General features: G+C 42.5%; 1 protein-coding gene across 1 annotated transcript in view; it reads left to right on the forward strand.

The window, feature by feature from the left end:
* The first annotated feature begins 2,965 nt into the window (after positions 1–2,965).
* ahr1b (aryl hydrocarbon receptor 1b) overlaps positions 2,966–22,868 on the forward strand; it is a 50,619-nt gene continuing 30,716 nt past the window's right edge. Inside the window, exons 1-2 of the mRNA XM_048979725.1 lie at positions 2,966–3,552; positions 4,701–4,888. Coding sequence (XP_048835682.1) covers positions 3,512–3,552; positions 4,701–4,888 — 229 coding nt within the window. The 5' untranslated portion in view covers positions 2,966–3,511. The remainder of the gene's footprint in view (positions 3,553–4,700; positions 4,889–22,868) is intronic.

Below are 22,868 nucleotides of genomic sequence, written 5' to 3' on the forward strand. Positions count from 1 at the left end.
TCCGCACCATTGAAAGCTGCGGCCGTTGCTGCCAAACAGAGGAGCGGGATCAGCTTGCAGCGACAGTGGCCACTGCCCACACAGCACTGTCCTGGATCCCTTGCCCCGCACTGAGGCCTGGAACTGCTACATACCATGGCCATGGATTACATCACGAAGTGGCCCAAGGTATATGCGATTCCTGACAAGAGCACCACCACCATAGCGGCTAAGCTCTTCAAGGAAAACTTTTGCAGGTTTGGGGCCCCGGGAAACTGCGCAGTTACCAGGGGAGGATCTGCACAGTTGCTTGGCACCATCCTCCTTCACCCTCAGAGCAACAGGCTGGTGGCATAGTTCACCATACCCTAGCCACACAAATAGTGATCCACAGGGCCGAACACCAGCGCGACTTGGACACCCACCTCCCCCTGGTCCTGTAGACATACCACGCAGCAGTGCAGGAGAGGAATGGCTGTGCCCCCGCTGCCCTCATGTTTAACCATAAGCTGTGGACACCAGTAGACCGGGCGTTCAGCCTGCCCCCTGAGTTGGAATTCCCGGCGACATCTGGACTGACCATCTCTGGTGCCACATATTGATGTAAATAATTTCCTATAGTCACATTTATTGTAAGTGTTCTGTATTATAATGTCAAGTGTAGCAATAAATGTTAATCGTTATACATAGCATGTCTGTGTGCCCACAGAAGTAAGCAGGGCGACGGGCAAGGTGGGCAGTGCGAGAGTGTTGAAGTGCGGTAAGTACGACTGATGTGGGTGCAGTAAAGACCATCTAGTGGTTAAACTCACCGTTTCATTAACTGAGCTCGAGATGGTTCAGCAACGTTCCTTTACAATACTTTTTTGTTTAATATTGCTGGTTCCTGCGGTGAATCTTGCCAGCACTTATTAGCAAAATAACTTTACATCAATTTTTATTCTGTGAAACCGAAAGATCGATCTGCTGGCCAGATGTAATAATGATGTGCAAACACGTGCCGATGAATAAAAAATAATAAAATAAAATGAAATAAATAAAAGGCTGTGTCCTGCAGTCGAACCCCCCCCCCCCCTACCCCACCCCAAGATTCAGATGTGCACACAATGTCCCCCCCAATATATATTACAATTACTGCTTTGGTTCCCCCTCAGTGTTGACTAATATTAATGCACAGAGACGGGTGGCCACATTGCAATATGTTTTGAAATGAAATGAAATGATGAAATGCATGTTTCAATTTTTAACCAAAACAGGTAACTTCAATGAGACATGTTTCGCTAGCCCATCTATGACAGAACCAGGATGACTGTCCCATCACTAGGGGCTACGGCCCGAGTATTTTAGCCCCGATGCTAATCTTCCTTAAAAGTCAAGCCCCGGGTAAACTTGACTTAGTCCTGGATCTTTTTGATAGTGAGAAACTCCCTGGGTGACAGTAAAAACAAGGAAAACATTATACAGGGTCAGAAAAAGGGGTATAGCCCAGACACACTTTTGTCTCCCAAGGTACAAGCAACATTAACGTAGCCCCAATGGTACAATAATGTTCCTCAGAGTCCATTTCTGTACCTTAAATTAGACTAAAAGGTAAATTTACCTACAGCTAAGGATCACAGTCCCAGTGATAAGTAATTCTCAAAGGTACAAATTGGTAATTTTCCTGAAAAAAACCTCCCTGTCATTGAAGCACCTGACAGCCTTGTCATGTGCATCTATGAAGAATGAATACAAAATATACATTGTGAAAAAATCAAATTACCCTCCAAACCATGTTTCTCATACACGACTGCCCTTTATTTTAGCTCAAAGAGTATCACTGTTTCCTACCACGGCTGGGGGCTCAAATCCCCCTTTGTTCTGTGTATGAGTTTGTAGTTCTCACAGTGCTGTATATTAATCCTCCTACTTAAGATAACTGGCATCTGTCAGTTGCCTGTTGTGTATATATCATGGAGGAAGTGGCCCTGTCTATAGGATAAATGCATGTGACCAGAAATTTCTTTGTCCGGTAGAAATGGATAAATATACAACAAAAGTTTATTTATGCAGGAAAAAAGTAAAATGATCACTAATTTGAAGATTTATGGATGGCAGTCTTTCGGTTTAATCTGTATTTTTGTCACAGCCATCCAGATTCCCTGGTGTTTCTACTCAGTCGTAACTCAGACCTGCAGTTAATCAACGGGTCTGTTGCCTCCTGGCTCTGTTTTAGGGCGTGTTAATCGCTTCGGTCCTGGGAGTCGGTTTGCGATCAGATCCTTCGCTGTTCCCGATTCGGCTCGGCGATTCACACAGTCCCTCCCATGTCCGTTTGCCTGTGTCTGAGCTTTTCTTCTGCACAGTGTAAATTTCAAATATTTAAGTTTACGGAAAGCAAAAAAAAGCAAGAGGAGCGCCGCTGCTTAACATCTCAATTGACCGAACAATCCGTAAATACTGCTTACTTATTAGGCTGCTACATCTGCCATGTACATCTGGCTCCAGAGTAAATGATATATTTATACCTTTCTCATCCTTATCTTTGTGCTAATTTAGGGTGCCCGGTCCTTCTTTGGTTTCACCATCTTTCAGCTTGAAAGACAGTTTAAAGACAGCTTGGCCATAGTGCATTTAATAAGGTTGTATTCGCATATTTTGCAGCAAATCACAAAAAATCTTTTTTGATAATAATGAATGTAAAAACCCTAAATAAATTCCGTTCATGTTCTTGCAAATTATGCATTTGGATTTATTTCAAGTATGCTAATTAATTATCGATAGATATAGGCTAGTCGCAATCAGTTACAATTATTCTGTTCATATAGGTTCATACTATTGTTCTGTTTCTGCCAAGCCGTGTAGCCATAGTCCGCGGGATTTTTGTTAAACAAATCCGAGCAGGATCATCCGCTAGTCCATTTTGCGAACGCGCGTGCGCGCCCCCACAGCCGGAGGGAGTAGATAACGTCGGGGACGCGCGCCGCTCCGTTTCTTAAAGCGTTGCATCCCAGGACTTGTGTCGTATAAAACTTTTCTACATAAATAGTCCTTGTATTTATGTTAGATCTCAGTTCAGTTTTGCAGTGAACTGACACCTGCCTTATTAAATGGATGGCGTCATTATATGTGTTTAGTAATACTTTATTTTCTCTTCTGAGATATTAACAAACGCTGATTCCAAGACGCATATAATAACCAGAAGATTTTTTTATGACAATATAAAGCAGATTTTGTTGTGGGCAGTATTTATTTTCGGATCGAATACTTGTCTTATTTGCTTAAATTATTTGGATTTTGTAAATAACAAATTGCAGGTTGCTACATTTGGTTCGCAACAGGCAGAAGCAGTAACGGTGCCTTAATTTATAATATTGCCCAGCTGCAGTAGTTATCATTCTGATCATCACACAACAGGGACCCGGCAGCGTTTCTCCAGTCTCACATGCCGCTGGCGGTCCGTACTTTGAAAATAAATCCTTCTGTGTCGGTCCGGGATATTACACTGCTTTTCGCTTCTTATAATTATCTGGATATTCCATAAAGCCTAAAGATGTATGCTGGACGTAAAAGAAGAAAACCGGTATCGAAAACGTAAGTGCAAACTCTGGGTCCGTGTGTTTGATAAACCCTCTGCGATCGTTATGTCATTTTCCCCTCAATCGCACCTTTTCCCCTCCTCTTTCATTTTGCAATTTATCTGTAAGTAGAAGTGACCTGTCACAAATTGAAATGGGCTGTCAAAAAGTGTTGAGTAAATAAACTGTATAGATAATTTGGAATCATATCTACATCATATAGAGTATTGAGTTTTCAGTTAATTCATTAGACAGTCGTTTGATATTGAGAAAAATCACGTGAGCCATTAGCAAATATTTGGCTAACAGAAACAAACGCAAAAAAAAAACAGGTTGCATCACCCAGGTTATTATATGTGAACACGCACATGGAGAGTCATTCTCGTGTGTTACTGTCTAATAAACGCCGTGTTTGTACCGAAACTCAGTCTGGGAATAGCTGAAGTAGCAGCCAACTTAGTCACTGCGCGGACACTTCATTCTTTCAGCCAATGTTAGTCATTCCCCAGTCGGCTGTGCTGTTCATGCCTTCACATAACTTTCTGTTCTCTGAAACCAATTTATGTCGCTTGAAATATATTGTTTACATCATAACAGGCTTGCGTTAACAACTGAAAAATACATATATATACATTATTGCTGTAATTATTGTTATTTCTATTGTTAATGATATTTGGCTGCTAATAGTTGTAGTGCCAGTATAAATAGGGTCATATTAAAAATGAAACATGGTTATTTGGTGCAAGAAAAAAAACACATGTTTACGTTGTGTTTTTTTTTTTATTAAATATAGACTAAATGAAACTCGACAGGGAGTTTTCCTGCTGCTTTAAATAAATAGATATGGTACGTTTTACCATCGCAATATTTTCTGAGTCTTAGTTATTTCGTATTTTCTACTACTCGGTGCCTCGTCACAGATCCAGGTATTGCAACAATAATAATAACTATTATTATTATTATTATTACTATTATTATTATTATTATTATTATTATTATTATCGTCATCATGTAGGCCTACCAGTGTTTTGCGGTAATTTCCCAGTAGTCCGAATAAAATGGGAACAAGGAATGTAGTATTTAACAGATTTAATTAATAGGCCTATATTTATATATTTTTCTATGGAATACTGTGATGCAGGAAATATTTTTTCTCCGGCTCAGAGTAAAACCTCAACCAGCCGAAGGGACCAAGTCAAACCCATCAAAGCGCCACCGGGATCGGCTCAACTCCGAACTGGAGCGCCTGGCCGGCCTCCTGCCTTTCCCGGAGGAAGTGACATCCAGCCTGGATAAGCTGTCAATCTTACGGCTGAGCGTCAGCTACCTGCGAGCCAAGAGCTTCTTCAGCGGTAAGAGTGGCTCTCTCGCCGCGGCGGGCTGCTGATACGCGCTCATGTTGAACTAATAAATATTACAGCCTAATTCGCGTATTGTGTCCTGTCGCAAAGAGTGCTGTGGCGCACACTTCATATTTTCAGGGAGTTTTAATTATTTAAAAATGTTTTTTTTTCATAATTTAAGTACTTATTGAATTGAGCTGAATGGAAACATCGCTTATGACCCTACCCTGGGTTTGGGGGCGTTTCAGGTCGAAGCGCTGGTCCCGGCGCACCCGCGGAGCGAGAGCCTCTGAGTGTGCGCATGCGCTCTGCGTGGACCGGTTTCAAGGGAGCGCTGAGAAACTGCCTCTGGGGCAGAGCCGGGAGTTAGCGGAGGTCTAGTGTGTGTCACACAGACTAATTACGAAGCCTTCAATGAAGAAAGGACAGCGCACTAAACTAGTCGTGACTCAAGAATAAGGCGTTATTATTTAACTCTTTAATATCAATGGCATATATTGACCAGGACATAAGATATGCACTACGTTATTTATCCCTGAAAAGGAATTACGACATTGTAGCGGGTAAGATTCTGATAGCAAAATCACAGAGAAATATTCACTGTAATAATAATAAATGCTTCTCTGTTTTCATATATGGCGACTACTGTAAAAATGAGTCGCTTTCTGGAAAAATCATATCAATGTCTTGAATCCCAGCTTGCTAATTACAAAGTTTAACTGTCCCATTTGCCAGGTGTCCCATTTTCGCAATACTCACCCTATATAAAAACAATAACAAATAGCATTACGATGTCTTTGTTGTGCAGATCAATAGGCCATAGATTCCATTTGTCCCTCAGTCTGGCTCTGCCCCTTTCATGTGATGTGTAGCTCTGCAGGTTAGGCCGCTGTGCCTGTAACAAGAAGGTTGCTGGTTCAAGTCCCAGGGTTGCCTGATTGGATGGAAGTAGCTGTTAAGTACATTAAATGTAAGTTAATCAGTCAAACTGATTGGCTATTTAGCTGCTCCCCCCCCCCGCCCCCAACCCGGTCATGCTATTCCTTGATTAGACCACCGCATGTGTTTTCTGACGCTAATGACCAGCAGGCAGTAAAATGGAAACAAATGAGGTACAAGGTTTGCGTCACAAACCAAAAGATTTATCATTAAGCATAACGAAACAATACAGTCCTTCTTTAAAGTGCAGGTCATGTCGCAAAGCTAAGAGGTTTTACAGACCAGTATCACTCCCATCCATTTTCAGTAACCACCTACCCAGTTAGCGTCATAGTGATCTGGAGTCAATCTTAGAGAGCATATGGCACAAGGCAGGACAGGCCGCTGTGTGTGATGTTCAAAAGAAATCGCTCACAGCGAACATCTTTATGCTGTAACGGCCTTGTTTTCATCATGGAGAAAGAGGGCAAACCTCAAAATTCATTTGCTTTCTTGTTCTCTTCTGGGATTCCCGGCCGAGGGAGAATGTTCCCAAAGCCGGAATCTGCCACTATGTTGCTGGGCACTGGGATGCTGTTGACTGGTTAATTTCAGATATGTGTCAGTTTGTTTTTTTGTTAGTTTTTTTTTTTAGGACCAAAGATTTTTTGCACAATTCTTACCAGATCGCTCAAGTTCTCTATGGCAAACTTCATGCAGGCTTTAGGTTTCCTGAACTTCAGAGGTGTCCTGGGTGTTGTTGGCTGCTTTTTCTGGCATCTTTAGCAATTCTGACCTCATGGTAACGTCTCAGAAGTGTCCTCCTCGCTTCAGAAGAGTAGTCAGATACAGACAGTCTTTGGGTAGTATTTGCACCATCAATCCCGTTGACATATTCACCTTTAGTACCTGATATTTCTTGTGAGCATCTCCTCATTTGACGTTTTCTATGAGTTTGCTAGTGTTTTGGGTTCTTTAGTCTTTAACACGGGGCGGTATGATGGTGCAGTGGTTAGCACTGTTGCCTCACACCTCTGGGACCCGGGTTCGAGTCTCCGCCTGGGTCACATGTGTGCAGGGTTGTTCCCTGCCTCGTGCCCATTGCTTCCCGGATAGGCTCCGGACCCCCCGCGATCCAGTTGGATAACCGATTTGGAAAATGGATGAATGGATAGTCTTCAACACACAGACAAATACACACAGGTTTGTAATAATATCTTTGTGGGAATTCTCCATTCATATCTATGTGGAAAACTCTAATCCCAACATGCTGACCGTAACCCCTACCCAGCCCTAACCTTAACCCTAAGTAACCAAACAAGATACGAGGCTTTTTTAGTTTTTTGATTGCAGTCACAGATCTTTGCAGGGATCTGGAAAGTGGTCCCCACAACATCAAAATAACAGGTTTTTAGTACATTACGGGGAACATTTGGTCCCAATAATGTAAATAATGTAATAGAAACATAATCCACAGACACACACACACACTATGCACAGCTGAGTCACTGGACTGCAGGAGGTACCTGGCTGTGTTACCCTGGGAGAACAAGCAAACTTCACGCACATGGAGCGGTAGCTGGGTTCAAACACCAGACCCTGGAGGTGTGAGGCAGCAATGCCATGCGCTTCCCCCCCTTCAGCTTACATATAAAAAAGTCCTAGTAAGTGTGTCATATATGGGTGCCATGTCAGAATGCGCTGCTGTGCAGATGTGCATGTGTGTGTGTTTATGCTCAGAGTGGATAGTTGCCAAGGTTTTCAGGTGTGTTGGGGTGCACAGGAGTACCTGCCTTGTGCATCCGGTGTCAATATGTCTGGATGAGAAGTGACTCAGAAATGTGATGTGATGGATAAAAGGGAGAGTCTATCCCCGTCCAGAGAATTACACAACTCTTACACTTACTCGATGATCTCTTGATTAATCAGGAAATAATTTGATACACCCATAAAATACCCCCGACATACCCGTTTCTGATTGGTTCCCCTTCCAGTGGAACCGACACCATAGCAACGTTTCTGTAAGCCATGATTGCTATTTCTCTTGTATTTTCTTTAAATCAGACATTTACCTTTCACAGAGCACCAGCGATGCTCCAGTCGTCAAAGTCATCCTGCCTCCCATGTCCTCCAGCCTTGGTCAAAGGAAATTCGTTGGCTGGGCAGTAATTCGGGCAGGACCTGGAGCGTGGTGGTGGTTACGTCAAGGCAGATTCTCCCCTGGCACTCTGCTCCCAGCCCTGTTAGCCTAGTCACAGCTCCTCCGCAGTGTATAAAAGGCCTGATCCGGTAAATTCCATTCTCGTCCTGTGGGTCAGAAAGCACAGGGCAACCTGCCTCTCATATTTACTGCACTTGTCGCTGCTTGAAGCTCTAAGAGCCTCTCGCCAGCCGGGAAAACGAGTTGACGCACTGGTCGGGCACTGGCTGTGGAGCGTAAATCCCCACATTACCATTTGGAAGTTTTGCAGCCTTCCAGTCTTTTTGTAGATTGTGAGATTTGTACAAGTGTGTTTTAGGACAGGGCTGCGTTCCAGGCTGAAGCTAACCGCCGCTGGGTTTGACGATGATGACTTCTGGGTGGGTGCCATTAGTGATGGAGCGAGGCTGCAGTGGGCCCCAGCTTCAGACCACACCCAAGCCCAAATGCTCAGAAGCTCGTTCCCTCGATCAGTCATTAAACATGAAGAACAATGTGTGGGCCTGGATTATATTTCCTGCCGTTACGGTTCATGGGGCACCATTCTCATAAAGCCTCTGCCTTTTTTGACTCAGAGAGAGTCTTCCAAAGCTGATTACCCCCCCCCCCCCCAACCACCACCACCACCCACCATTATCCCACCCAGATTCCCCATCTTTGGATGTCCTTCTCCTCAGATGTGGGTGCAGCTTCGTTTCTGGCCACATGACACACGGTCAGGTCCTGCCCAGCAAGCCGGGACACAGTGACCCAAATCCTCTGTCTGCCCACCAGGGCTCAGCAAGCCAGGCCTGAGGGCCAGCCTCCTTTTTGCATGTATTCATTTTATACTCCATAAATCCTTTTTGCTTTTGCACATTTTTAAGTATGTAACTGAGTATCTTCCTTATGGGAACAACTGCAAAACCACTTCTGGGAAAATAATCACCACCTTTCAGCGAATTCCTTAAATACTGCTTCTAAATGCTCCCTTTCAGTGAGCTGTTTGCTATTCTGTAAATGGTCATTATAGAGTTTCTCAAATGCTGTTCTGCGTGCTGGCTGTGCATTACACAGACCGTCTGCCTCACATGTCAGTCTGCGCCCTGACAGCTGCTCTGCCAATAAGCTGATCAGGATTTATTACATTCTTTACATTCCTGGTTCGGCTAAAGTGACTTCTGATACAGCTGGTTTTATTAAATCCGGGGTCCTGATCAGAGACTGTCGTTGGATTTTACATCCAGAAACCTTAGGAAAGAGTGATTAAAATCGCCCAGATTGTTTCTGGACTTTTTCCTCTTATTTTCAGAGGAGTGAGAGCCCATGTCTGGGGAATTTTGTCCTGAGCATTAATTTACAGATTGAGGGCATGGTGGGGGGGGGGGGTCTTTAGGGGAACTGGTTATGTGAAGTAAGGGCCAGAGGGGCCGCCAAGCACGTGAAACGTCCCCACCCATTACAGCACCACCCAGCACTGAAGGATGGGTAGTGGAAGTTGCCGGAAACCATGTGGCTGGGATGCTAAGGTTAACTTTCACATTAAGTAATATTTAAATTATTCTTTAAAAAAAAACCTGCACTTGGCAGCTTAGAGAGGATGACCTACATAGTAATCATAACACTGATTTTGTTGTTAGACAAAATTAATCCGTAACAGGAAAAGTGTTACAGTCTGAAGCTGGAAATTGACAAAGCAGCTTTCTAAAAAGGCTGCTTATGAAAGCATGGCTCCTACATTTGTCCGTACTCTGACATTTCTCTGGCTCTTGCTTCGGCTGACATATCAATGCTCTGTACTTTAAAAATAGGACAGAGGAAATCCTTCGTACCTATGACCATGACCTAAGGAGAAATGCATTTTGGGCGTGGTCACAGTTGTAACTTGCATGCCTTGCGGTACGCCTGCTACCCCCCCCCCACTGCTGCGGCCCCCAGCAACAGTTTCCAAAGAGTTTGTTCCAACAACATTGATTTAACAGTAAATCTGTACGTGTTTAAATCAAGTAATTTTGCACATTAAAAAGGTGGTGCACCCCCCCCCATTCACATATTGATATAAATGTGGGAGGTGTTGTCATATCATGTGCAGTTTGGAAAAAGATGGTATCATTGCTAGTGATGTTCCAAGCCCGTCACAGTCTGGTGGGTCATCCTTGCAGGATGGAAAATACCACTTAGCACGGACTGGGGTCAAGCAAATATTTAGCTGACATGAGGCCGATGCTTCATTGTAGCAGTCAGGCTAATCGTTGGGCGAGTGTGAAGCTGGTCTTAGTTAAGCTCCATGCTTGTTTAAAATGTGGTCCCAATTTGCATGCTCAGTCATTTTTTTCTCTGTGTTTTGCTCCAGGATTTTCTGTGTGTCTCCTTTTATGTAACTGATTAAAGAATCCAAATAAACGTGTACAATATACATAATTGGTTGATGTGTAGAAGCAAAAATGATTTGAGAAATGGTAATGTAATCTTGGGCTTGTGGCATTGTTTTTTATGTTCTGTGAATGCCTCCCAGTCTATAGGGGGCAGTGTCTAGTTTTCTTACACTCACTGCATTTTTATTCTCTGTCAATCTCTGAATTCACATTTATCGTCATAGTGAAGAGTTGAGGCCTGACCTTCAGCTTGTTGGCATACAGAAGCAGGAAAAGTGTTCAACCAATCTATTTAGCCTTTTTCCTAAAATGCCACATTAAAGCAATAGTTCCCCTTTTTCTAAGTGTTACTCATGACCGGAGACTAAGCCAGGAGAAGCTGAATGACACCCTTATTCATAACAAAATATCATTCCGATTGAGCAGCAGTTATTGTTGAAGTAGGACACAGACTAACAGAAAGCAGCCTTTTCTGCTTCAGTGAAATGCTGGGGACTTTCCTGGCATTTGCCTCCTCATGGCTGATCTTAAGAGGCACAGACACAAGGCCTTTTATTCGAACTTTATCGGAAATTCCAGTCACACCATGTGACCGATTCACTTGTCAGTGTGTTATGTGAAATAATGTGTTTATAGATTCGCTAATACCCATCAACAGTGCAATACACAAACACACACACACACACACATATATATATATATATATATATATATATATAGGTTAGCACTGTTGCCTCACACCTCGGGGACCCAGGTTCGAGTCTCCGCCTGGGTCACATGTGTGTGGAGTTTGCATGTTCTCCTCATGTCATCGTGGGGTTTCCTCCGGGAACTCCAGTTTCCCCCCACAGTCCAAAAACATGCTGAGGCTAACTGGAGTTGCTAAATTGCCCGTAGGTGTGCATGTGTGAGTGCATGGTGTGTGAGTGTGCCCTGCGGTGTGCTGGCCCCCCATCCTGGGTTGTTCCCTGCCTCATGCCCATTGCTTCCGGGATAGGCTCCGGACCCCCCGCGACCCAGTAGGATAAGCGGTTTGGAGAATGGATGGATGGATGGATGGATATATATATATAATTGCACCATATAAATATATATTTAAATATCGTATAGTGAGAGCGAAGAGAAGGGTAGCCTCAGACACTTGATCTTGTCAGCATGGTAGTTCAAAGATTTTTTGTCGGAACTAGAGACAAAACGCAACAAAATTGAAGCAATGGCCCTTATTCAATGGTGACTGCAGAAGACATTTCACCTTGTGATATGTGATTAATCTACCCCGTAAATCTACCCCTAGAGTAAAACACCCCGTTTTACTCTGCTTCATCTTTCATGGATCTTGGTGTAACTATGGAAAATTAGATTCCACCCAAGCGTACTGTAGGGCAATAGCGGGTGGGGGTGTGGGAGGAGGGAGTAGGGATTTGACAGGGGAGTGGGGGTTACAGGGTCATCTAAAGAATACATTGTTGCCATTTTTGTCAGCCGCCAGGCTATTTTTCTGCATGCTTATCTTATCTAGTCCAGCGTTAAAAATAAATGTTTATTCCCAGAGTTAAAATGCTAATATAGCACATATTTATTTGCTTGCTGGTGTTTAGTTTTCACAAGTTTGGGATCAGACACATTATATCAATTTTACACCCCAGTGTGCCTGTGGGGCAGATTTCCTGCCAGCTTGTGTGTTTGCAGATACTAGGTAGAATCTAGAAGTAGCATTTGATCTCAGAAGAAAATCACAATGGAGTCTTTATGTGTCTGTATCTTTCTGTGTTTGATATTACATAGTTATTGCATAGTTGTGCTCTTGTTTGTCTACCACCAATGTATAACGGTGCTCGCTGTTACAAAAAAATATGTAAGTCATAGTGAGACAAACTAATAAAAACATTATAAATATTTAGACATAAAAGGAATATAAATGACAATATATGGACATTTAGACCTGTACAAATATGTGGACTGTGCAATGAATGCATAGGTGTTGTTTCAGAGTTATGTGTCACTATTAGGAAACGCATTTATTGGCTTTCACATTTCCAGTTGATCTACCCAGTTATTCTAGAAATTGTAGAGGTTGGGGGGTATGGGATGAGTGGGGATTAGATGGGAGGGGGCAAGGAGGCTGTCCAGGGAATACAGTTATTCCAACAGCATCTTTTTTAGTTTTGTACAGTGTTTGATTGTAGCATTATGTGTGTATCCATTTATGCTATTCGATTTTATTGTACTTGTTTAGCCTTCTAGAAGAATGACAACTATAAAGCCATGATCCTTGAAAATGTGACCCAACTTTGTGCCACAGACATTATCCACATTGCACCACAGTGTCCCCCTCCCTCCCCTCCACACACACACACACACACACACACATGCGCGCACATGTATTCTGTGTCTTCCTTTGTGAGATCGTGCCCGCTTGTCCGCACAATGTCCTGGAATGAGCCCCTTGACCTCATCAGACTCGCTGCTGCTACTTGGGGTGCAGATGGCTTCAGGAGACCCCCCCCCCCCCAAAGGAGTCCCAGGTTGGCTTCTTAAACAATGTCAGTAATGACAGTGAATAGCCCTTGTTGCAGGTCATGAGAACAGGTCCAGCGAGCCTAGGCTGAAGCCAAAGCACGGCCTTTATGTTCCATGGGGTTAGTCATGTCTGTCTGGGAGGAATCAGAGAATGAGGGCCTTCAGTTTCCACAGCTGCCTTCCTTTGTAGAGGTCATTAACAAGGCAACTGAGGACACAAAGCTGTTTTTGAGGGAAAGCCACTAAAAAACAAAGTGCAAATGGTAGATATCCCTTTGAAAATAAATGCACTTGAAAGGCTCGACATTATTATTATTGTTATTATAATCTGGCACTCTGAAGCTGATGTTAACTCCCGACGACCACAGAAGTGGCATCGTACCAGAATGCTCTGTTTTCCAACCAAAGGTATTTTCACTGTCGTGACAAGAAACTTGACACCATGCACGAAAACTGAAATATTCTGCTCACAGTCAAAATTTGTATGATAACAGCCTTTATAGTTCATGTTTACATCACAAAGAAATAGTAAGGCTTTGTAAACATTGACTTCATTGCCAGCAGAAATACAGATTAGTCTGCAGATTAGACTAGAGTAGAGAGCGATGCTCGAAAACACCTGCTTTTTACTAAGTGGCCCTTGAACATACCTTGAATACCATCACATTTTGCTGTTTATTGAACCTAAAAATGGGCTTTGAAAAAAAATGTCAGTGGAGGGGGCTGCCTATGGGAGGGAGGGGGGCTATGCTTTTACAGAGCATACTTTAAGTTGCGTGCCATTCCAGTGGGCGGTATCACATTTTCCCACCGCGGAGTCCCCCCCCCCAGTCTAGGTCTGTGTGTACCCCACCCTGATCCTCAGATATCCTTGGATCGGACCAAACTCTCAGAACTTGATGTCTGATCCTCTGGCCAGCGCCACCTGGTCATTCCGAGGGAAAAACACATCCGAGCAAATGAGAACCCCCCCCCTCCCACCTCGACGCGGCCCCTGCTTTACTGTCTCATTTGAATGTTTCAGCTGCTGAAAAGCTGTGTTTTTAACGGGCCCCTGGGGCCGCTGGTATACGCCATTATTACACAAATGCCTCCCACCCTCTCGCTCCAGATATGGGTTTCTCACATTCTCACAATGCTCTCGTTTATTTTGGCCCAGACCTGCCCCCCCCCAACCCCCGTTGTGAGGAAATTAGCCAGCATTATTAGATGGAGACTCGAACTCGGCGTCGTCTTGCGTGAGTAGGAGCGGGAAGCAGTGCTCTGCCAGGAAAACGATGCAGGCCTGATTGCTCTGCCAGCCCCTGAGCTAGAGCCGGGCGCGACGAGGCCGTCCACCAGGACCCCAGACTTCTCACTGAGACACGGCCTGCCTTTTCTGTTTTATCCTCCTCTTTGTTCAGGTTTCATGCTCACCGTCTGCTGGGAGGTGAAACTCGGACTAAAGTGGGCGGAACTTCCTCCTAAATCGGCAGCCATCAACCTAGGAGAGAGACAGCTAGTCCACCATCCCGTGTCACATGCTCCAATGTCAAAATACCCATCTATCCACCCATCCATCCATATTCTACCTGTTTATCCCAGTCAGGGTCACAAGGTAAAATACAGATGGATTCATCATTAAAACCAGCACGAATATACCCTCCCTTTTTTGTGGTTAGATGTAAAGTAATATCTGTTACTTGCTGACTTCACCAAAAACAACAGTAATCACTTAAACTGTGGAAACATAAAGTACTGAATAATATCCATCTCCTTGAATCAGGGGTGGGTTTGATGTTTTTGCCCCCCCCCCCCCCCCGCCAGTATAGATATGTTTGTGGCCAACTGAGAGCCCCATGTAAAAGAGTGGCTGAAGTGGTGGTAAACACAGTCTGCCTTCAACCCATCTTCTGATACAGAGTCACTGGAGGCCAGGAGCCAATCCCAGGCAATACTGGACAGGGGGACATCCTGGATGGGATGACAGTCCATCACAGAGAACAAAACAACATTTGTTATGAATTAATTGCAAATAAAAACCAGAAACCACATAAGCAGAGCATAAGTATATAACCCTCCAAATGAGTACTTGTACAAGGCAGCTTTGGCACCAACTGGGTCGATTTGGGTCAATTTGCCAGCGTTGCACCATAATTTTTGCAGATTTTAAAAACCTTTCAAGGTTGTATTTTTCTGTACTGGCCACACAGAGCTGGATTCAAGTGTCAGCTTAGATTTTTTTTCCCTTTTTAACTCCATTTTGGTTTTTTTTTTGTTTCATGTAGCGTTTCCTCCATCATCTCCCCATCCTTCCTACCCTATATTTTGCCTTCTTTTGTTGTGGTTACTGCGTCCTGCCATCAGCATGCTTCCCGGGGGCGATGCAGCGTACTGGCCCCGCCCCGAACGGGACACTTAGCATCCAGGCCTTAATGTCATATGTATTTCACTCTGATTAGACCGTAAAATCTTCTTCCACATGGTTTCAGTCTCCCCCACTTTGCTTTCTGGCAAATTCTAGCTGCGAGCTCATGTGACCTTTATTGTGACTGTTTTTTCAACAATGGCTTCTTTTGACAACCTCTTCCATTCAATGCCCCCCTCCCGTTCATATGGATACATATATTTTGAAGACTTTGAAGACATTTATTCCCATATACTCTCTGTTTCTTATTTGAGCGCTTATCTGTGTTTAAAGGGATATCCAGTGTATTTTACTTTGCTCGTATTAGCTGCATTTACCCATTTTCTCATATTCCTCCACATTGCATCTTTCCAGGGAATTTTTATGAACAGCCTTTAACTCGTCCTTTACATTAATTGACAAATTTTAAATAGCGAAAAACACATTAATTGCACGTTAGTGCAGTTCATGTAGATAATTGTGACACGTGTCGCACATGTTTACTTATGTGACAAAAATTAATTTATCATTTTTATCAGAAATTAGTGAAAAAAGGAATTGAAATGTGTAGATATATTCACAGTGAATGGCTAGATGCTTGTGACCTGTAAACAGTCTTACAATCGAGTTTCATTTGTCTTACTGGAACTGATGACCCAGTAATCTGAGGTAGATGATGGCACAGTATATCATGCGAGGAGCCATAATGGTCCATGAAATGCCCACCACTGGGACTGAAGTAGCCAGTGATTAGAACCTGATTTTCTGTTTGGTTCTTCCCGGAATTCTGTTGGGCTTCCTCCGAGCCCATGGTTAACTAGGTCCAGTTTTCGAACTTATACAGTACTGTGCAAAAGTCTGGGGCAACCAAAGGAATTTATGTTTAAATGACCTTCATATTGGTGTAAAACTATGAATTTTTTTGTCCGTCAAAGTACATGATCTTAGCCATTTCAAAATTTCCGCTAAAATCACTCCAGCATTTGCAGCAACTGTTCAATACCAATGTATTTTTTTGATTCAACCACTAGCACACCTTGATTGGCTGACTGATACCTCACTGAGTTGTTTAACTAATTAATTAATTAATGAAGCGAATATGTATGGTGATATGTAGCGAATACATGGAACGGCTGAGGTGCCGCAGAGGAGAGGTTGGAGAACTAAAGCGGTGTTCATCTAGCCATCCAAGTAGATATCAGTTACTTTTTGGAGAACAGAGAAGATTCTTGTTTTTTATTTTTGTTATTTTATTGTATTACTGCTAATTTGTATATGTTATGAAGTATTTTTTTCTCTGAGCAAATATACATTTACTACCCATATAAACAGCCTTAAACATCTTTGTTGACTTCCTAAGACTGTTCAGTACCTTGTATGTTTGTTTGTTTCCCATTAAATAACCGTTTCCAAATATAAGATCATCAAAGCAAACTATTTCACGCGAATGTCGGCCCACAGGACTGGCTCCCTGTCCTGAGTTCCCCCATCCTGAAGTTCCTGCAGGCATTAATAAGAAAGCTGCTGGTGTGTTGCTGGGTTTATATCTCGCTAATCCTGACCAGGCATATTTCGCAGGCTCCGTGTGTTCAGCATCGTCAGGGATGTTTTCACACGTCGTTTCCACTCCTGTATACCTGTGGCACGTGACACAAGCACTGGTGTCATGGCGACAGGTAGAGCTGTGAGAAAAGGAGACCGGTCATCTTAGCAGGGCATTAAGGGCCCATAACCCAGTACAAGTAGTCCCTGGGTAAAGAACATCTGACTTGCAGACAACTCGTACTTACAATCGGACTACCGTAAAGCTAATTATAGTAAAAATTTGAGCTAAACACGATTGTGCGTAATACCGAAATGCATGCACTGTTTTGCGATCCCCATGGAAACACTGGCCAGTTTCAGCATTTCTTCGGCTCCATTGTAACGAACCGGTTTTACTCTAAATGAACATCGTGCACACAACATACGCATCAGTGTGAGCTTGAGCATACATTCATGCAATTAAGACAATACAACAGGCTCAAGGTACAGTACAGTGCCATAGCTACATGTAGTTACTTTTATTATTACTGTATTGTTATGTACAGTATTAATAAGGTATTTTAGTGCATTTGGAAGTGTTTCTCAAGTGTTTATATGTATAGAAAAGTAAAATATACAAACATTTGACTAACTGACACTAAATAAGAACCATGTGTATCTGTCCCGACTTACCTACAAAATACAGACTTGGAGAAGAAATCTCAGTAAAAACTTACTTAACATTATTACTGCTTCCATCAGAGTTCTGCACCATGCTGTTAGTGAGTAAATAATAACATACATTATAATACGTTTGACACTAGACTCGTCACACTGGGTCATTCCATTCAAATTCCATTTTGGATTTTGACAAAATTTGGTATGTGAATTGCATACTGTATACCTTTCAGAGCTGAGAAATTTTCATTGTTCATTAAAAAAAATGCTTTTAGATATGCCTTTTCTGCACCTTGGGTAGCTAAAAGGAAAAAACTCCATAATTGAGGGTGTTTTCTTATGGCCTATAATGTTTTTTACTATTAAAGCCACAGTACGTCTGCTAGTTTTCATGGTATGAAACTTTAGCATAAGTCTAAGATTCCTTTTTCAAGGTCAAAGTTCATCTCGCAAATCACATTCTTTTTATCTATGGTTTTTAAATCTTCGTGGTTATTAAAAAAAAAACAGTGAAGGATTTGCTCATTTAAGATGGACAGAGGCAAAGTGGTCTGATGAGTCAAAATTTCAAATTCTTTTTGGAAATCGTGGACGCCGCGTCCTCTGGGCTAAAGAGCAGAGGGACCATCCAGCTTGTTATCAGCGGACTGTTCAAAAGCCGGCATGCGTGTTGGTATGGGGGTGCATTCGTGCCCATGGCTTGGGTAGCATGCACATCTGGGAAAGCACTGTTAAAGCTGAATAATGTATATATGCAGGTTTTGGAGCAACATATGCTGCTATCCAGATAATGTCTTTTTCAGAGAAGGCCGTGTATATTTCAGCCAGACAATGCCAGACCGCATTCTGCTCGTATTACAGCAGCAAGGCTCCATAATAGAAGAGTCCAGGTGGTAGACTGACCTGCCTGCAGTCCAGACCTGTCACCCACTGAAAACATTTGGAGCATCATAAAACGAAAAATACGACAAAGGAGACCCCGCATTGTGAAGCAGTTGAAATCCAATATCGGGCAAGAATTGGAGAACATTTCACTTTCAAATCTCTAGCAACTGCTCTCCTGGGTTCCAAAACATTTACAAAGTGTTGTTAAAAGAAGAGGTGATGCCACACAGTGGTATATAATGTCCTGTCCCAACTTTTTTGAAATGTGATGCTGGCATCAAATTCAAATTGAGCATATATGGGTTTATATGATTTGTAAATCATTGCAATCTTTTTTTATTAACATTTTACAAAACATACTAACTTTTTTGGCAACGGGAATGTAAAACAATTATCATATGCCAAAGGAAATGAACTTAGAAAGACAAAATAAAGCAAGTGTATAGAATAGTTATTCAATTTTTTTTCTCATACAGAAATGAAAATATAAAGTGTATTCATACATATACAAGCTCAGTATATACATCTAACCGAGAAAACAATTTTGTTATATAATTATTTCTGTTTTGTTAGTTTTTTTTTAATTGAAGTGAATTAAATTCTTATTTCTGTCATTCCAATTCCAATTTAGTGTGTGGCCAATTTAATTTAAATTCCAATTAATTAATTCTGTATTTTGCACCATCCTGTTACTTCATTATATTATTCATCCCAGTCCAGTAATCACTGGTACAGCTCAGTCTCTTCACAAAGTAAAGAGTGAACTGTCTCAGGCAATGAACTTAGTCAAAGTTTATTTTTGACTTGCACTCGTACTCGTACAGCACAGTGAAGTACTTGTTCTGGCAGATCCATCCACTATATTGTATGTAATAGGGAATATATATATAACATGTAAAATAAATATATAGAACACAATAAAATATACTAAATAGAAAAATAGAAAATACCAAAAAAAAATACAATGCGGTGTGACAGTGTGTAAACGTGCGAGGCTAAGGTAGGCAATCGTGCAAAAATATAAGAGAGGTGAAAAGGGAGTGGGAGACGTTCAAGGGAATTAGGTCCCGTACAGATAATTCCAGTGCTTTTCCAAATGGCATCAGAATACATAGTCTAAAAAACACCAAAAGAAAAATGCCACTGAAATTCAGCTTTATATGCACTGGTTTTCATATCGTCTAGCATCTCTTTATACTGCTCACCTTTAAAATCTATGCTTAAGTTAAAATGAATTAAACAACACCATATCTATTACAGTATGTTGAATATTAAATGTGACAGCAATGCAATAAAACAAGGAATCGTCATAAATATTTCACTGGGAACACTTTGTCATTCTCTAAGCAAAAGGACTTCATGCAGATGTTCAAAAACTAACAAAGTGATGGTCTTTCAGGAACCCTTAATATTTCTCGTGTGAAATATAATGTAATAATTTCTTAGCCACCTTAAAGGAATGATGCTGATTCCCCTGGAGTTCAGCAAAGAGGAATTACGGACCCTCTTGCTCTCATTTACGTTTTCTGGTGGTCCACTCCATCACCAAGGTGGATGACAAAGTGTGGTGAGCAATCTAGCAAACATCTTGATGTCCTGAGAATTTTAGGTCTTGTGTCAAAAAGAAAGTATCTGTGACCTGTTGAGTTCACACTAAGAAGCAAGGGCTATAGAATAAGAGGCATTTTCCAGATGCTTTTATCCAAAACAATATACTGCATATTGTTTGCAAAGGCAGGGTCAGCTGGTCCCTCAAACAGTTGTGAGTTAAGGATCTTGCACAGTGACCCAACGGTGTCATCTGCTGACCACAGGATTTGAACCGATGAGCCTCCGATCGCAAGCATGATATCCTAACCTTCCAAGCCACCTACCACCCCTTTGTGATTAAGAAGGTGTCTTGAACTACTTTTCCCTTTCAGTCCTGTTATCCAACCCACTCATCCCATCACAGATGAAATGATTTGGCATTTGCAGAAGTACAGTGGAATGTCTCTTTTCAAATATCCCATCTTGCTCTCGCTTGAGACATAAATAATATATATATCCAGATGAGTGTGAAGAATCGGGTCCAACGACAGGGTCCTGCCATTTTGTCCAACACCCCTGGAGCATTTGAGCAGGGGAGTTAAGGGCCCAACAGCAGTGTGGCTGTACTGCCAAGGCCAGGGTTCAAACTGCGACCTTCTAATGACACCAACTCATGGCTAAATATGTGCAAGGGAGGAGACATGCCTTTAGCCAATGCTCCTTACATCAAATTAACAGCGATTACTAATGAGTCACAGTTTTCTCCATTTCCACGAATAGCCGGAATAGTGATGTCAGTCCATCGAGGGTGTTAAATCCTGCTCCATTTTCGAAAGGCACGCCACATCTGGGATCATTTTCTGGTCAGTTTTTTTTTCCATTTCTGATGGACAAGCAAGGCCCCCCAGTGCTTTGATGCAGATTAACATCAAACTGAAAAATTTGACTTGGCCAGGATTAGTGCAGCGATTTGGGGCTGATTAATAATTTATGTGTCACCTTAAAAGAATGATGTTGATTCTTCTAGAGGAATTACGGACCCTCTTGCTCTCATGAACGTTTTCTGGTGGTCCACTCCATCACCGAGGCGGATGGCAAAGTGTGGCGACCAAACATTTTAATGTCTTGTGAATTTTAGGTCTGGTGTCAAAAAGTGAACGGACATTCTGCATTCTGAAAAGCTCGTGCCACTCACTTTGGGCGTTTATGGTTCTAGAAGCAATAATCATTACATCAGAACAGTAATGTCTTGCAGGTTGTGTAACAGAACATAAGTATGTCACTGCTGTTCGTGTTATACTGTAAATAACTTGTACACGTGAAATAAAATGAAATCCGTTCAGTGTATGAATGTATAAACATTACTCTATTAGTATTAATATCAGCATATTAGTAACATATGGGCATCCTAAGATATAAAAACAAGAAGCCATTTAGAGTAACTGTGTGTAACTATGACGCTGACTGCCAACAGATTTGTTTTAATCAACTTTACACTGATGTTTGTCCCTAATAATTTGCTGTGCAATAACATGGCCGTCAGATCAGAAGGGAGCATCGATAAATCAATGCCACGACAGGCTTCTCTCTCAGCTGGGATGCTACACATCTGCCTCTAGTTCGCTCTATCGCTCCCTATGTGCTTGTGTTGATGTGAAGCACGCCATTTAAAGGTTAGCATATTGTGTCTCCTTATCTTAGGGTTGTCAGAGGCGCTAGTTCCTGTGCGATGAGCTGTGATATTCGTTCAGGGCTTTTAAATGAGGCAGTTTCCGTTACCTGAGACCCCAGCTGTGACACAGAGGACACTCCCCTTAGGGGAGTTAACCAAACAAGGCCTTTTGAATTATCCCAGGCTGCATTACAGAAAGGGTGCTTTGGAAGCCATGGGTGAAGTTAAGCTTGTATATTCCTGCATCTTTGTGAATAGCCTGAGACATGTTAGTGTTAGTCCTGGGTAGGATAGATGGTTTGCACTGGGAGGTGGCCTCCAATCACTCTGCAACAAGGGCTGCTAGTACAGTGCTACCATTCACAACCAGTTACGAAACAACTTGCATTGTACGTGTCTTACATCGATAAAAAACCGAGACCAATGAAAGAAGTTCACCAGTGTCATTGTCAAGGTGTCAGGAATGATGGAATGTGGCTGTGACCTGTTTGCTCCGCAAATATGAGCTGATTCAACTGCTCGCAATAGAGTGTCTTTGAAACTCGACTCAGTTAATCAGGATGATGAAATGATGCCTTATTTGCCATTTGCAGAAGTACATTGGAATGCTTCATTTCACACATCCCAACTCTCCTTTGAGACACACACAGGTGTGAGAAAAGCATGGGGTCTAAGGAAAGGCTCAGCTGCATACTCAAGAGCCCAGTAATATTTTTTTTGTGGGCGTGGGCTTAAGGGCGATACGTCAAAAGGGCCAGTTAATCACACACACAGCGGCCTAAAGCACACACCCTCCCCAGTGTGACCACAGGCAGAACACCAGGTAAAGAATCAGGTCCCCATCGCTGGCTACTTCAGGGCCTATGGTTGGCCTGTTACAGACTGTTATGGTGCCATGTGTGAGAGTCACACTATGCTGCCATCCACCACGGATTACTGAGTCATCACTTCCAGAAAGGTAACGAAAATGTCTCGACAGTAAGACTGCTTACAGTTCTGACACAAGGATCAACCTCATTTTACGAGAGTAAGCCTTTCATTACACTCTCCCATCATTACTCTTTAAACTTTATCTTCATGAATATTGATTATAGCCTGGGTTTGCAGGGGTACTTCATCTCAAGTGCTCACTTTTGGATGAGGCCATGATAACCAGATGGTCTGGACTCAACTGAACTTTGTAAATGGTAATAACAGGTAATAACAGAATGGCAGTTGTGCTGTTGTTTTTTTTTTTTTTTGCAACCAGACTGTATAAATTTAGAATGAGACTAAAGTAATCCCAGGAGGATGCTGAGAAGACTTCCACTTGCCGAGAGGGA

Source organism: Brienomyrus brachyistius, chromosome 16 (assembly GCF_023856365.1).
Source record: "Brienomyrus brachyistius isolate T26 chromosome 16, BBRACH_0.4, whole genome shotgun sequence".
Lineage (NCBI taxonomy): Eukaryota > Metazoa > Chordata > Actinopteri > Osteoglossiformes > Mormyridae > Brienomyrus > Brienomyrus brachyistius.